Source organism: Colius striatus, chromosome 3, assembly GCF_028858725.1.
Source record: "Colius striatus isolate bColStr4 chromosome 3, bColStr4.1.hap1, whole genome shotgun sequence".
In the NCBI taxonomy this organism is placed as follows: Eukaryota; Metazoa; Chordata; class Aves; order Coliiformes; family Coliidae; genus Colius; species Colius striatus.
Window position 1 is genome coordinate 40,414,917 of NC_084761.1, and position 16,383 is coordinate 40,431,299.

At 41.8% G+C, this 16,383-nt stretch overlaps 1 protein-coding gene across 1 annotated transcript in view; it reads right to left on the reverse strand.

Annotated features, from left to right (window-relative positions):
* TECRL (trans-2,3-enoyl-CoA reductase like) overlaps positions 1-16,383 on the reverse strand; it is a 68,330-nt gene that overhangs the window by 16,713 nt on the left and 35,234 nt on the right. The window contains exons 3-4 of the mRNA XM_010195924.2: positions 13,930-13,974; positions 11,845-11,948 (exon numbers count right to left, since the gene is read on the reverse strand). Coding sequence (XP_010194226.1) covers positions 11,845-11,948; positions 13,930-13,974 — 149 coding nt within the window. The remainder of the gene's footprint in view (positions 1-11,844; positions 11,949-13,929; positions 13,975-16,383) is intronic.

The following is a 16,383-nucleotide window of genomic DNA, read 5'->3' on the forward strand; positions in this document are numbered from 1 at the left end:
TAATAGACACAATGATCTTTTGCCAGAGGAACATTGCATCTCTAGTGCAATGTGCATAGCTGAGCAGAATTTAGCTGTTGAGTTCATCAACTTCCTGAAGAAAGAAAACAGCAAATTGTCCCTTTTTTCCATATCTATACGCTCTGTTTCATACCTTGCACAGCATTGAGTTCATGTACATCAAGTTGGTTTTGTGGTTTATGTAGTAGAAGTTTCCGGTTTAAGGTATTGCTGAATCGGGTCTCAAAGGACATAAGTGAGACACTTAAACAAGGTTGAGTTTACCACTTTGTATGGACCTCATGCGTGGGAGAGGTTTGATTCAAGAACAGCACTGTCTCTATGTCACTGAGAATGTGAGGTACGTATGTACATCAGTATGTAATGGCAGACACTTTCTATTAGCTATCTTGCACTGTTTTCCCATTCATCCCTTAATCTCTTGAGTGACGGAGACTCCTATTTTATCTCTTTTTTTACATACTTGAGAGTATGAGTATGTAAAAAAAGAGCTAAAATAGGAGTCTCCGTCACTCAAGAGATTAAGGGATGAATGGGAAAACAGTGCAAGATAGCTAATTTAGCAAACCAGAAAGGCACTTTATCTTGCATAAGCCAGTACCTGCTTTTTTTATCTCTGTTCAGATGATCATGTCAGTAACACCTTGCTGAACTGAGTAACAACCAGGTCAGGAATTATAATCCCAGATTTTAAAATTATTTGAAGGAAGATGAGGCAAAAATTTTCTGGCTACTAGGGGGAACTGACATAGTGCCTGACACTGTCTCAACAGGTCTGCTACAGGGAGTGGAAAGGTTTTTGATGTGAGTTAATAATACCATGTGTTCTGCTTGAGAAAAAGCACAAAAGGACAAAAGGAAGCTATAAACAGAGAGAGTCTGAAAAAAACAGTCCAACAGAATGTTTACAACCAACCAACCCGTGTATTAGCAATCTTCATATGAGGGTGTCAGCTAATTCCTCTCTGCAATGTTTTTGACATGCCCTTTCTGTATTCCCACACAACACACCCTATCTTGTATCACGTTGCCTTTTGGCATAGACTCACATTATCTCATTTATGACAAGCTCCAGAGCAGAGCTGAGGAAAGGCCATACATCCTTGGCCATACTGGTCCCTTCCTGCAGCTTTTCCATGCCATGTAGGGGCAGTTTCACAGTTCATCAGTGTTGATTGTGAGGTTTTCTCTTCCACTGCCAATGGAATGTCTGGGTTCAAGCAGGGAAAGTGGAAGGCATGGTATGAGGATAATACCTGCAGCCAAAACTGTGACTTTGAGTCATTGCCTGAAGCTCTCAGCACAGTAAGAGGTACAAAATAATTCAAGTGTGTCCTTTGATGGGAAAGCAGCTGCAGTATATAAATTACCTGGTGGACGGAGCCTAGTTTCTCTGATAAATGTGAGACAAGGGCACTAGTTGCAGGTCTAAGCCAGATTCAGACTGAGACAGTACATAAGGCATAAAGAAGAGGATCTATTGATATCAGACAAACAACTACTATGTGTGAGCGTACAGAGCACAACTGAGGTTTGTGAAAAACCCAATAGAAACAGGTAGATAAACACCTGCCAATCCCCAAATCACATTAAACTTATCCTCTAACTACCTTAGGCTCCTTTTATAATCCCACCCTAAGAACTCTCGAGTTGCTGATCATTAAGAACCATTATTAATTTCTAGACTAATTTCTACTTCGTATGCTTTGCTACCTCATCGCTGGCTTTATAGTTACCTGGGGATGATAATGGTGTAATTTTAGTATCATCCCTAAATCTTCACCTTTTTAAAATTTTTGTGGTTTTGTGTTTATGAAAATTCTCAGCAGCAGCAGCTTTGCATCAAGTAGTATAGTTCTTAAGATTTGCTTGAATATCCAATGACTTTTGTTCCAGTTCTCATGGAACTGGCTAATCCATCCTACAAAACTTAAATAGCGCTCACAGGGGGACCTGAAAATTCCCTTATATGAGTAGATTTTGCAGTGTCTCAGTGCCTATTTCAGGCTGCAGCTCAACATTTACTGCAAGTACCAGAGATAGGGATGGACTTGCTGTAGGATTTTATAGGCAAATTGTAGTTGACTCAGGCCAGCTTCAGGAGCTGGAGAGTGAACCATGATGGACACTGTTTGACCCCAAGCCAGGCCTGTGCTCCCTCCATGGGGAAAGAGAGGTGAAATCCCAGCTTCTTTCTGTCTGTTGTCTGAAATCACCAATTTAGCATTAGACTGCAAATTAGCAAATGCTGTTCTTATATACACACGTGTATACATATTATATATGCTTATACCAGCACTTATTCAGTGAAGCACTCAAATTCTGTTTGTAACCAAACACCCATGCGCATTCAAATTTGCTGCCAAGTCTTTACAGGGTTTGGCAGCCTTTTTTTTTTTTAAATCTGGCACATAATGTGTATTTTTAAATATTGTCTACTATGTAGATATGTAAACGAAATAGTGTTTTTTAACACCAGGCTATTACTGATGACCTCAATTAGCTCTTCCGCAGTGCTTTTCATTTAGAAACCTCAAAGCACTTTGCAAAGAGCAAAACAGCCATTTTCTTGCCACAGATCTGAAAACTGAGATACAGAGAAATTCGGTGACTTGTCAAGGTCAGTAAACAAGGTGGGCAAAGAACAACAAAAGGGCATCTGGTTTTAAGCATAAAGCTGTATGTAACTGAAAGTAACAATTTGTTCTGTGAATGCTTACTGAATTCCCTCTGCCTTCTTTTTGCACTTGAAACAGTAAAAACTGAAGGGTATTAGTATAAACACATACATAAGTTCTTCAGCCTGTACTGTGCTCAACAGCAAATAAAACATTCACTCAGAAACACAGATCAGAGAAGCTTAAGGGTTGGAAGGAACCTCAATAGATCATCTAGTCCAACTTCCTTGCCAGAGCAGGACCACCTAGAGTAAGTCACACAGGAACTCATCCAACTGGGTTTTGAATGTCTCCAGAGAAGGAGACTCAACAACCCATCTGGGCAGCCTGTTCCAGTGCTCTATCGCCATCACAGTGAAGAAATTCTTCCTTGTATTTCTTTGTAACCTCTTATGTTCCAGCTTATACCCATTGCCCCTTGTCCTATCATTGGACATCATTAAGAAGAGCCTGACTCTATCCTCCTGACAACCATCCTTTTTCATATTTGTAAACATTCATGAGATCATCCCTTAGTCTCCTCCAAGCTAAAGAGCCCCAGCTCCCTCAGTCTTTCATCATAAGGGAAATGCTCCACTCCATCATCTTGGTGGCCCTGTGCTGAACTCTCTCCAGCAGCTCCCTGTCCTTTTTGAACTGAGGGGCCCAGAACTGGACACAATATTCCAGATGCGGCCTCACAAGGACATAGTAGAGGGGGAGGAGTACCTCTCTCAACCTACTGACCACACCTCTTCTAATACATCCCAGGATAACATTGGCCTTCTTGGCCATGAGGGCACATTACTGGCTCATGGTCATCCTGCTGTCGACCAGCACCCCCAGGTCCCTTTCCCCTACACTACTCTCTAAGAGTTCATTCCCCAACCTGTACTGGTACATGAGGTTATTCTTTCCCAGATGCAACACTCTGCCCTTGCCCTTGTTGAATTTCGTTAGCTTTCTCCCCGTCCAACCCTCCAGCCTGTCCAGGTCTCATTGAATTGCAGCATAGCCTTCTGGTATGTCAGCCACTCTCCCCAGTTTAGGATCATCAACAAACTTGCTGACAGTGTCCTCTGTTCCCTCATCAAGATCATGAATGAATATATTGAACAGTACTGCTCCCAGCACCAATCCCTGGAGGTCTCTGCTAGATACAGTTCTCTTCCCTTCAACCAGTTAACAGTCCACCTCACTAACTGATCATCCAGACCACACTTTCTCAGTTTTGTTGCCAAAATCTGTGGGAGGTGGTATCAAATGCTTTAGTGAAATCCAGATAAACCACATCCACTGCACTACCACCACCTATCCACCTGGTTACATCTTCATAAAAGGCTATCAGGTTGGTCAAACATGACTTCTCCTTGGTAAAACCATGTTGACTGCTCTTGTCCTTTAAATGTCTGGAGACAGCACCCGGAGTAAATTGTTCCATCACCTTTCCAGGGATCAAGGTGAGACTGACCAGTCTGTACTTACCTATCTCCTCCTTCTTGAAGACTGAGTGACATTTGCTTTCCTCCAGTCCTCAGACACCTCTCTTGTTCTCCACAACTTACTGAAGATGATGGAGAGTGGTTTAAAAATTACTTCCACCAGCTCCTTCAGCACCTGCAGGTGCATCCCACTGGGGACCATGGATTTGTGTACATCCAAACTGCTCAACTGATCCTTAACTCAGTCCTCATCAACCAAACAAAAATTCTCCTTTAACCTGACTTCCTCTGGAATCTGGGGCTCCCGAGGACAGTCTCTAGCAGCATAGACAGAGGCAAAGAAGGCATAGCCTTCTCTCTATCCTCTGTCACCAGGGCACCCACCTCATTCAACAGTGGGCCTACACTGCCTCTAGTGATAGTTTTATCTGCAATGTATTTGAAGAAGCCCTTCTTGTTGTCCTTGGCCTCCCTTGCAAGGCACAACTCCAACAAGGCTTTAGCTTTCCTAGTTGCCTCCCTACATCCTCTGGCAACAACCTTATATTCATCCCAAGTGGCCATCCCATCCTTCCATGGTCTATAGACTCTTCTTCTACTTGAGTTTGCCCAACAGTTCCCTATTTAACCATGTGGGTCTCGTTGCTCCTTTGCTTGATTTCCTAGCCACTGCAATGCTCTGATCCTGAGCCTGGAAAAAGTGATCTTTGAACAGAGACCAACTATCTTGGGCCCTTTATTCCCTAATACCCTGTCCCATGAGATGTCCCTTAGCAATTGCTTGAAAAAGCCAAAGTTGGCCCTGCTAAAGTCCAGGGTTACAATTCTACTTAATATTCTGTTCCTACTGCACAAGATCCTGAACTCCACAATCTCGTGGTTGCTGCAGCCAAGGCTGCCTTCAGTCTCTACCCATTCAGCCAGACCCTGCTTGTTCATGAGTACAAGATCCAGTAGAGCTCCTCTCCTAGTTGGCACATTCACCATTTTCATCAAGAAATTATCATTGATGCACTGAAGGAGCCTCCTGGACTGTAAGTAGCTAGTCATATATGTCTTCCAGCAGATGTCTGGGTAGTTGAAATCTCCCATGATAACCAGGGCCTGTGATTTTGAGGCTGCTCCCAAATGCCTGTAGAAAGCCTCATCAACTTCCTCAGCCTGATCAGGTGACCCTGTAATAGACACCCACAACAGTGTCATACATGCTAGCCTGACCCTTAATTCTAACCCACAAACTCTCAACTTGCCCCTCATCCTCACCTGGACAGAATTCCATACATTCCAGTTGCTCTCTCACATAAAGATCAACTCCACCACCTCACCTTGCTGGCCTGTCTTTCCTAAAAAGGACATAGCCATCCATGACTACATTCCAGTCATGTGAGCTGTCCCACCAAGTCTCTGCAATAGCCATCAGATCATAGCTCCTTGCCCATACTCAGACTTCCAGCTCGTCCTGTTTATTCCCCATGCCATGAGCATTGCAAGAAGGAAGCTGGTCATGTAGGATTCACCCCTGGCACTGGCTTGCCACCCTGAGGCTCAGCTCTCGGAGGCCTGGTTAAATCCCCTTCCCCCTTCAAAATCAGTTTAAAGCCCTTTCTATGAGCTCTACTAACTCATTCGCAAGTTTCCTTCTCCCATTTTAAGGCAGATGAACTCTGCCAGTCACCACACTTGACATCATGAAAATTCCACCATGGTCAAAAAACTCGAAGTTGTGTTGATGGCACCAGTCTCTGAGCCACCTGTTAATCAGTTGTGCTTTCCTTATTTGTTCAGTATTCCCCCCTGACATGAGAGGGATGGAGGAGAACACTACTTGTGCTCCTATGCATCTAGCATTCTCCCCAGTGCCCTGAAGTCCTTTCTAAAGCTTTTGTACTCCTTTCCATAACCTCATCAGTACCAACCTGCATTACCAACAGCAGGTAGTAGTCAGTTGGCTGCACCAGACCAGGGAGGTTTCTGGAAACATCTGTAACCCAAGCACCAGGGAGGCAGCAGACCTCTCAGAATTAAATTTCCTAGTAGGTCCCTGACTCCCTTTGGCACCTGAAGACACATTGGCATGGTTCATCATGAGCTTGTGGCATTTGTTACTGAGAGTAAGAGGAATTATTGCAACACTCTTTGCTTTCCTAGAAGCAGCTCTGAGGAACTCCAGTCAGTCAGCTGGGCAGTTTCAGATTTCTCCTCTTCCCTTATCAGTTGGTTTCATGCTGTCACTGGACACTAACAAAGAGTCAAAAATATATATAGCCCAAAGAAAGGCAGAAACAATGTAAAACCATGGCAATAAATCAGGCAAATATAAACTGTTCTCTCCTGATAACCCTGGAGGTTGAAAAAGATTAGACTTCATTAAATAAAAAATAAGACCAATATTATGTGTGCAGTTTCCCTTTGTGAAAGGTTACAGTTTATAGCATTTGACTGGGATCAGCTCAAGAATTGGCCAACTGTGCCAAGGTAGAGCAACACTTACTGTGTGTTCAAGCAGACACCTCTACCAAGTACAAAGTGATAGCTGGAAAATGGAGGTGCTTTGCATTACAAGTAATTGTAGTTGGGAAAGGTGCTGTAGAGTAAATGGTGACTTTTTTTTTCCTGGACATCATCCTCTATGATCCAAGAGGTTTAGCAATGAAAAACCATTTGGAGATTTCTCTTCTTTGGCACTTTGTTGTAGTAGTTCTTAAGCCAATCACAGATTCACACAGGATCACATGTTCTGTTTATTTGATGCAGCTGGTAAGTTTTCCAGGTACTCACAATTCTCTGAAACTATCACTCGATTGCAGGGTCCTGTCCCATAATTAACTGTTTGAACTGACCATAAAATATGCATGGTCTAATATGTACCTACAGAGAAATATACTCTGACATTCTCCAATGATATGTCCTACAGATCCTCATATCTCTATCTTACACTGATTTCAAGTTCCTTCCTAAGCAATGATTGACAAGTTTTCTTATATTTATCTTTTTCACACGTCCCAACTAGTTTTCAGGGACTCCCCGCCCTCCCCCTCCTTCAGATTCCTCGGGTCTTGTCTTTTTTCTTCTGTTATAATTGTACTTCTACAACCTATTGAGAGGTTATAAACCTTTATTAAAGCCTCTTCTTCTCAAATTCGGCAAAATAAGTTGACCAAAGCTGATCTAAGTACAGAGGAGGTGGAGAAAATGAGTCTGCAGCAGTTTGGCTGCCTCTTTTTCAAACCCATCAATACTCATAAATTGCTTCATATCCCACAGATATAATGGGATTGCTCCACACTTAGAAGACCAACCCAGTGAGCTCTGTCAGCCAATCAGAGCAAACTGTTCATCCCCGATTCACCACATACCCACAGGACAGAACAACTTCAGTACACGTGCACTATGTGAGTACACAGTGGTGCACACTGACTGAAACGTTGCCTTCCTGCTGAGACAAAAGCATACCTTGCTGTTCAGTACAGCATGCACTTCCCTGCTTTACATAACCATATAGCTTCAAACATGTATCTCTTGGCTTCTTCTTTCTTTTCCACAATGTCCAACTCAGTAATAATTTTGCTTTTCAGCCAGGGGGAACAGACCAATTAGCAAAAGCACGGATTTTCAGATTTCAAAGACATTCTCGGGTTTAAATAAGTATCAGTCCCTGCATTTCTAAATTGAGCAAAATATTTTTTGTTACTGGCAAATTTGAAATAAAGCAGCTCTTCTGCCAGCCTCAGTAGTTTTAAGGATCTCAGGAGTCAAAATGTTTAAGCAATTCCTAATTTTAAATTTCAGGGTTAGTCTTATGAAGTCCACAGGCTTGGAAGTAAAATATATTTTTCACAGTTCTATGCTATTTTTTCAGTTCTATTTTGATCCTTGTGGTAGCCTGCCTGGGTAGCAAGTAGACAACAGAAGCTGATAAATCAGAAATTGCAATCACTGCTCAAATGAGGAAAGCTGTAATAGAAGTCTAAAATTGAGGAAGATGAATGGTTTTCTTTTTCAACTACAGCATCAGTATGCATTCTTTGTGGTAAAATGTCAGCCATGTTTCCAAAAGTCACAAGCCACATTGAAATATGTAAAAAGACATCTCTGTAAAACATGCTTAGGCCCTAAAATTGGACAGACATTAAACATAAACCCCATAATTTCACTGGTGGGAATTTCAAACACCCCTGTGGATGCAATCTTTGCAGGATGCATATAAAAAGAGGATCTGTAACTCAGATATCCATTTGTATCTCTGCAGCATCAGTCAGCAAACCTCAGCTATCCCCTCCAGGTAGTTTAAAGGAATTGGTAAATCCTGTCCATAAGTAAATTTATGTGTTTCAGATAATGATTGGTTTATAGGAAAGAAGGCAGAGTAGAGAGAGAGTTCTAACAAAATCCACCATACTAAGAAACAGGTTTTGTTTTCTCCCTGCATTGCTTTCTGGAAATAAGTCTTGAGGATCCCCTTTCTTCTAAAACAGACATCTGAGGTTGGATTTCTACCCATATTATCCCAGAAAAGAGCCTCATTCTCTAAAGAGTTTGACAAGTAATTGCTCATGTGGAGAAGAACTGCAAATCCACATCCTTCATCCCACTTTGTCCTCCTTTGTCCATCAGAGCAACCCAGACTCTGGAATCTGATGAAATCTTGTCAACCAATCTCAGAGCTGTGGTATAACCTGAGCTCAGGGGATGTCTGGCCTTTCACAGCACAAAACACTGAAAATATTTCAGTCACCGTGCAACCAATTTTTAAGAAGGCTGAGGATCTCTAGGTCCCTTCCAACCCCTACCATTCTATGATTCTATGATCTTTTCTACAAAGTGGCAGAGAGACTGAGTAGACCATAGGAGATAACAGACTCTTGAGAAACCAAGGTGGAGTGAGATAAGGGCTGTGAATCAGACACTGTGCATGCTCCAAAAAGGAACTTGAGGTTTCTTGATTCAGAAATATACTTCCAGACCTAGAGACTCAAACTATTTGGGAGCAAGCTGCATCATTTTTTATTTTACAACATGCTTGGAAAGGTGTACTGCTACCAGGAGGTTGAGGTAGGTATGACTTTCTCCTTTTAAAAAACAAAAGTCGTTGTAAGTCCTTGGCACTGGAGGGTTTAGTGTTCTTGATCCTAAAGTGGGTATCTCAAGTATGATCTCCCATGAGGTGACAAAGACCCAGGAGACCCACCACTCTACTTAGTTTTCCCCTAGACAGATCCATGCCCGGTACATCAACCCCTGGATTACCAACATATCTTCGTATGTTTCTGTGTCTGTTTTTGGAATCCAGATCTGAATGTGGCCCTTTATAACTCAGCTATCATTTTACTGATGAGATAAGAATATTTTTATTCTGTGCCTTGTTTATTTAAATGTCAACGCTTTAAATCAGAAGCATCCCTCACTGTGCATAAATTTGATAGAACATCACAGGAAATGGGAGAATGGGAGCTCTAAGCACAGTAAAAAAAGCAGTAAAACCACACATCCTGTGTACAAATGCATTCTTAATTGCTGTTGTTGGAATACAATATTCTTTGAACTTTTTGCTCTATTGCTATAGACTTAACTATAATATAAAAATCTTTTGACTGTATAAATTATGTGGATAGGAAGAAGTTTTCTCCTGCTGAGAAGAGCCAATTTTGAATATCAAACAGAATGAGATAAGATGAATATTCAGAAACCCAGGAAGCCAACTTTCTGCACACACAGATTAAATCATAAAAAATGCCACTGCCTGCAGTATCAATGCCGAGTCATAACTGCACTATTTATAATGAGATATTAAACTTTAGTTATGTTACTGTCTTAGGCTACATAAACCACCAGGAAAAGAGAGAATAAATAAGGTTCTTGCAGATAAGTTAGTTGTAGCAAATAGGAGGCTGCACCACTCACAGTTTTGCTTTGCAAGGAAATTCCCCAGTTGAGAAGTGGTGTGATGGGTTGGGGAGGGAGCAGGACCCCAAGTAGCATCAAACAGTATGTCCTCAGTAGGCCATTAATCATTATGGGAATCAGTGGAGTAAAGCCTCAGCCCTGATAAACTCACGGAATTCTACTGAAATGGGTAGGACACACAGCGTGAACTGCTCTGACTCCCCTGAAGTAAAGTACTTGTCACCACCTGGGGATTTCAGTCCTGTTGTTTGAACTGGTAAGCATAGATTTAGGTCATGTTCATAGGGGATAAAACCTAGCAGGGTTTATGCTGCTTCCCTGGAGAGACAGAGATACATGAGCTTGAGCGAGTGAGATGGTTTACGTGACCTTACAGTGTTGATCCAGAAGCTGACTCTTCCTAAAGTCAAGGGCAGTTCTGGCAGTAACATTCACCTTGAGTTTACTTCTTAATTGATGAGAAGCTGTAAAATAGCATGTCCATTCTAAGTCTCAGGTAGTAAAGCATCGTAGCCCATACTGGCCAGGTGGAGAGAGGAATCAGTACTATTATCTGCAAGCTATTAGAAGACCCAACACTGTCTAGATAGGTACAGCCAAGGAAGGACAGTGGCTTATCGTGGACAAGGTGGGATCTGTGGACTATCTGAGGTAAGAATCTAATAATTTGTCCTACAGCCATGATGTCAGTTTGCAAAAACTGACTTGCTTTATTAAAGTAATTGCAAGAAATTTGTGGTTTGTTTTCCATTGCTATGAATAGTTTCATCGTGGCTTTTATGGCTTTCAGAAACTGTAGTTTTGCCTTATTCCTGTTTCTCACTGCAGAAATTTGTAATCTTGTTACTCAGTGTACAGATGTACTTTGTTACCCAATGTACAGATGTGTGTTACTCCAGCTAGTGCAGTACATGCAAACTACATAAAAACCTAGATTGGTCTGGTAGTGACATCACTTTCAGCTCCACCACTTATGTCTGCTGCAGAATACTGGAAAAGTCTCTTAATCTCCCATTCATTCCTTCACCATCCTTTCACACTCTTCTGCTGTCTTCTGTCTTTGAATTGTGAAAGAATTGACTCTTTCATGTCCCTCCTTGTACAGATGAGCCTTTAAGGTTAGAGTTTCCCACAACTCTGAAAGGAACAAGTTGCCTCTCTCCCACCACCCTGACTTTGCAACATCTCGTTACAAGAGTCAAACTATAGTCAAACTGAGATCAAAAGTGAAAACAGACCAGTGTTCTAGCTACGGTATACTACAGGTATTGCGCATTGAGAAGGCTTTTGTTTTACAAAGAGATTCTGAAATTTTTGACTTCTGAGCCTGGTTGGATATCCTCTGCCTAAAATCCTTAGCCTCACTATTCCCTCACAACTGTTCTTCAGGCAAAGAGTAAGACATTCTCATCCAATAATTTTCTTGCATTAGTAACAGGACTACCATAAATCCCTTTTTTTTTTTTTTTTCCTTTTTAATATCCTTCCAACTTCAAAGCTCAGGAGTCTTGCAGCAAATTAACGTATTTGGCTACAGACCTTACACAGGCATATAAACCCTAGATAAGCTAAAACTGGTTTTTTTTTTTTTTTCCCCTCAGGCAATATTGTTATGTCCACCTTCTAATCTTTAATTGGATGTCAGAGTTAGCACATTGATAACTTGGCTCACTATCGATTTAATTCTGGTTTGACTACTGATAAAGTAATTACACCATTTAACATAGGGAAGGACAAGCTGAGGAAGTGAGAGTGATTTGACGCTAAAACACATTGTGCATTAAGATATACCATGTTGATTGTTACAAGGACATACTTACTGTGGTCCAACTGACCTGCTGACCTAAGTCTGTAAAATATAATGTAATGATGGAGGAAACAGCAAGGCTTTGAATGTTAATGGAATCCTTCAAATAGGGCCCATCTGCAATGACAAAAAGGAAAGAGATCGCATGAACAATAGGCACTTTCTCAGAGGCTTTTTATAGTTCGTAGGCTGCCCTGATAATGGTCAAAGTGTAAGCCTATCTTCTAGTCTGATTTATTTTGGTGACTTGGTACTTATTCTTCAGGTTAGAATCTTAAAGCATTTCTGTGAGAACTACTCTCTCATTTTAACAAAAAGCATTAGGCTGACAGGACACTGGGCAGCAATGCATAGCAATTGTAATGATGCTATCTCTGTTAATCTAGACTATTAGAGATATGCCATGCAATCGCATAGACAATTCTGTAGAGTACTTTTTGTTCTGTCTTGCAAGACTAAAAGGAAAGTCAATGTAATGCAGTGTCTGCCTCACTCGTATCTTTTGCTGAAGCATTTGCATTCTCAGATAATTTTATTATCATTGGCATCATCATGATGAACACAACTTTTTGGGCCCACAGTCCAAGACTTCTTTGTAAGCTGTCTGATCTAGGCAGACCAGATGTATCTGAGAATTATAGTGCTTTTTACAGTATTATGTGAGTCATAACATTACCACAATCAAGGAGGATTATAAAACATTGGGGAAATAAGTGAAGGGCAGGGGGCCTCAAGTTTTTACCAGAGAAAAGGGTGCAGCCAATAACAGAAGAATCACAGTTAGCTCCTGCCTTAGAGTTTGGTGCTGACAAGAAGGTTTCATTTTTTATCTTCAATGACTGTAATTTGGTAGGGCAGGATGGAATACATCTGTCTCACAAGGGTACTGGTATCTTCAGGAATAGGCTGGCCAACGTCATCAAGACGGCTTTAAACTGAAAGACTTGGGGGGCAGAATGAAAAAGTATGTGCCATCCCATCTAACAGGGAAACAGGTCAGAGCAGTAAATGCAGTGATGATGCTATTCAGCCCCACACCAAGATGAGAAGCGAAGGCTGACCACCCTGATAATGTCAAATGAGAGGATCCTCTTGCATACATCCAGAGAAATCTGTCTGCTCAAGTAAGCCCCTGTGTTGCCTGTACAACAACACATGCAGCTTGGGTAATAAGCAGGAGGAACTGGAGATGTGAGTGAGGATGCAGGGCCATGATCTCATTGCAGTTACTGAGATGTGATGGGACAGCTCACATGACTGGAGCAGAGCCATGGATGGCTATGTTTTGTTTAGGAAAGACGGGCAAGCAAGGTGAGGAAGTGGAATTGTTCTCTGTGTGAGAGAGCATTTAGAGTGCATTGAGCTCTGCCTGGGCTGGTATGAGTTGAACGCTTCCAGTCTTGATGATCTTAGAATGTACAGGTAAAGACATAAAATGGCAATATCTGGTTCTCTGTTTTTTTATAGTCAGTGAGCTGGATATTAGGAAGCTCAAAGCTGCTGTTTTGGGGTGTTGTCAAGACCGCAACAATTCTTTTCTTTTTTCCACCTTATGTATTGTGTCTCCATTTGAATATATGTTTGTTGACTGTTTAAGTGAATAAAGGTTATAAATTCCACCAGGTGCTGAGTCCTCATTTTCCAGGGCTCTGGAATGCTACATGTCCACAGACCAAATATCATGCAGCCCATGGCAACTTCATCTCCTACTCCATGTCCATCAAGATCTGGTGTACTGGCATAAAAAAAAAAAAAAAAAAAAAAAAGAGGCTGCCTCCTGAAGCCAGTTGCATTTTCTAATGAGGCTGTGAGCAAGTATTAAAATAGTGAGTGAGGGAAGTATGTGAATAGTTTTTAGACTGCCTTTTCTTCATTATTTAATCATCCACAGTATTCTGAAACAGAACAGTGCTTATGAAAACATTATATTCCTTTATTAATGAGAAAGTTAATGTTGATCATTGATAACAATTAATGAAAAAGTGCTAATAATTCACCCAATAATGTGTTTAGAGAGAGCAATACTGTTAGGACGACAACTTGCCAGAGAATTGGTGTAATATGTTAGGCATCTGTATCCAACTATATGAACACTTACTGCGTTCTAGTTGCAGGCCAACACGGGAAGGGTACCACTGGGGACCTGTTCAAATCACAAAACATGTCTGTTAAAGCTGTTATAGCTACAAATGTGAAATTACAAAATAAATCCTCTCTTTCAGTCTCAGCTACGCAAGGTGATTGCAAGACAGGTAGGAGCAGAGATCTCTTCTTCCCTCTTGAGCGTTGGAAGGGCCAGTCTCAATGCTGAACACTCTGTCAGCACATGAAAGGTAGGCACATGCATGCCAAATGTCTTGTCCCTGCCTCCAAAATGCTTCTTGTTGTACAGTCTGTCTGAAGGGCTTGAATTTTCCCATTTAGGACTGTAAAAACTAACTTGGGATGTGCAGTTATCACTAGTTCTTAACCAAGGATTATTCAGGCAATAGAGACACAAAAAGCAGAGGCACTCAGGTAGTCAATACTGGATGACTTGACTGACATGACTTCCATGATGCCCATCAACTTAAAGATGTTCACTAGAAGTAGATTTTTGAATACTCTAATCATTTCTCATAGATGATCAATAGCAGCTGGCATTTGTTTCTCTCAGTGTCAGGACAAGTGGGTAATTGCTACAGAAAGACTGCAGAAGGTATCACAGCTGTTCAAATTGTTAACTCATCCAGACATTTGTAGTGCCTGTATGTAGGAGGTTGTGCCCCTACAGCTGTGCTGGCTGAATGGACAATGCAAGCACTCCTCCTTTCCATCACAAGAACACTTTCCTTAGCCCACATACACACTTCATTTGCTGTTGAAAGTTAAGACTGACCTGAGATATTTTAGGGCTGGCCTAGAGCAGGCCATGGTGTTGACTGAGATTCAAAGGCAGGGGAATGCAGAGGAACAACTGCAGTATCATCACCACCAGACATTTCTACTGCATTTGTCTTTATTTCTTTTGACACATCTTGGGACAGTTGGCAGCCTGAAGGAGATTTTCTTTGTCTTTTCAATTCCAAGTCTGGGTGAAGTTGGTCAAATACAGCTGTGGTTTCCTTTAGACCTATCTTACAATTGTTAGTATTCCTGTATTTAAGATATCAGTATTCTTATACCTTAAAAAAATCTAAATAAATTCTTCACAATGACTGTGCTGAAACATGGAATGTTTGCCCTGAGAAACTGCAGAAACTGGTTCTCTGGAGATAGTTGGACCTTATCTGAGGAAGCTCCTGAGCAATCTGATAGGACTTGAGAGCTGGCCCTGCTCTGAGAAGAGCAGATGAGCTCCAGAGGTTACTTCTACCTTAAATGTATTTCAGAATGGTTGGGAGAGCTTGTTTACCCCACTGGCTGCCAGCTGGAGGGGAAGGGGAGCTGTACAGTGTGCACTGCACCCACTGTGAAGTAGCACTCAGCACACGCATTTCAAAGGCAAAGTTCAAGGTTTATAGGCAAGAACAGGCATTAGGTGAACCCATGAACCAGGGCTAATAGCAGGAGGTGAGACATCCTTCAAATAAGTTGCAAACATTTTTTTCAGGCTATCACAACAATCCACGGCCATTAAAGATAACAAAAGGAAGATAGAGAAAGAGTAGCTGTCTGCCTTGTCAAGGAAGATATGATTTGCTCCAGGACAGTAGATATCAATAGTTATTTGGGAGCCTGAAATGCAATGTACTTGTGTTAAATTGGAATCTTCCCCCCAGCCCGGCCCCCCTCCTATTTCAGTATGTTTTGATAAAAGCCAATTTACCTGATCCTGTGGCAATGTGCTTTTAGATATGGCTCATAATCTTCACAAGGGCAAACAGAGGTTGTGCATTTAAGTGCATCATCCCATATTTTCAGTCCTTTAGACTCAGTACAACATTATGTTCAAACATACTCAAAGATTTAGATAGATTGAAGTGTGCCTTTGCCACCCCTTGTCTGCAGTGACCTTGTTATCACATCACAGTGTCTCTCTGGTTTCCAGACTACCCTTGAGGTTCTGTGTGCATTTTGTTGGAGGCACATGGAATTAGCTGGAGGGATGTTACTTTCCAGATCTTACTATTCATGGGAGGGCCACTAGCTAATGTCAAGTGGAAATGTTATGCAAATGGAGTCGGGGACATAGTCCAGACACATCTCTGTTTCTAAGTACATTGAGTTTAGTCTGAACATGAAAGTTTCCCGCTTTCAACCTTTACTGGCAGCAGACTTTAGCAAGGCTATTTCCAAGTCTTAGCTGCCCAAGGTCATGAAAAAAAATCATTGGTTTCTGGAGTGAAAGGTGGGCCCACTTCATTCCTTGAGAGGTCTCAGAGTTCTGTCTGGTCTGGTCTCCAAGCCTGATGAGACCCATTTCAGGAACAGGAAACCCCACATATTCCTAGGCATCAGAGATTTGCCTGCTCATCATTTGGTATCAGTTAGCCAAGGGGACTCTGGCCCTATTTGTTACCATTTACCTGCCTCCTCCCCGTGACTGTTTTCCACGGGGTCCTCCAGAGCC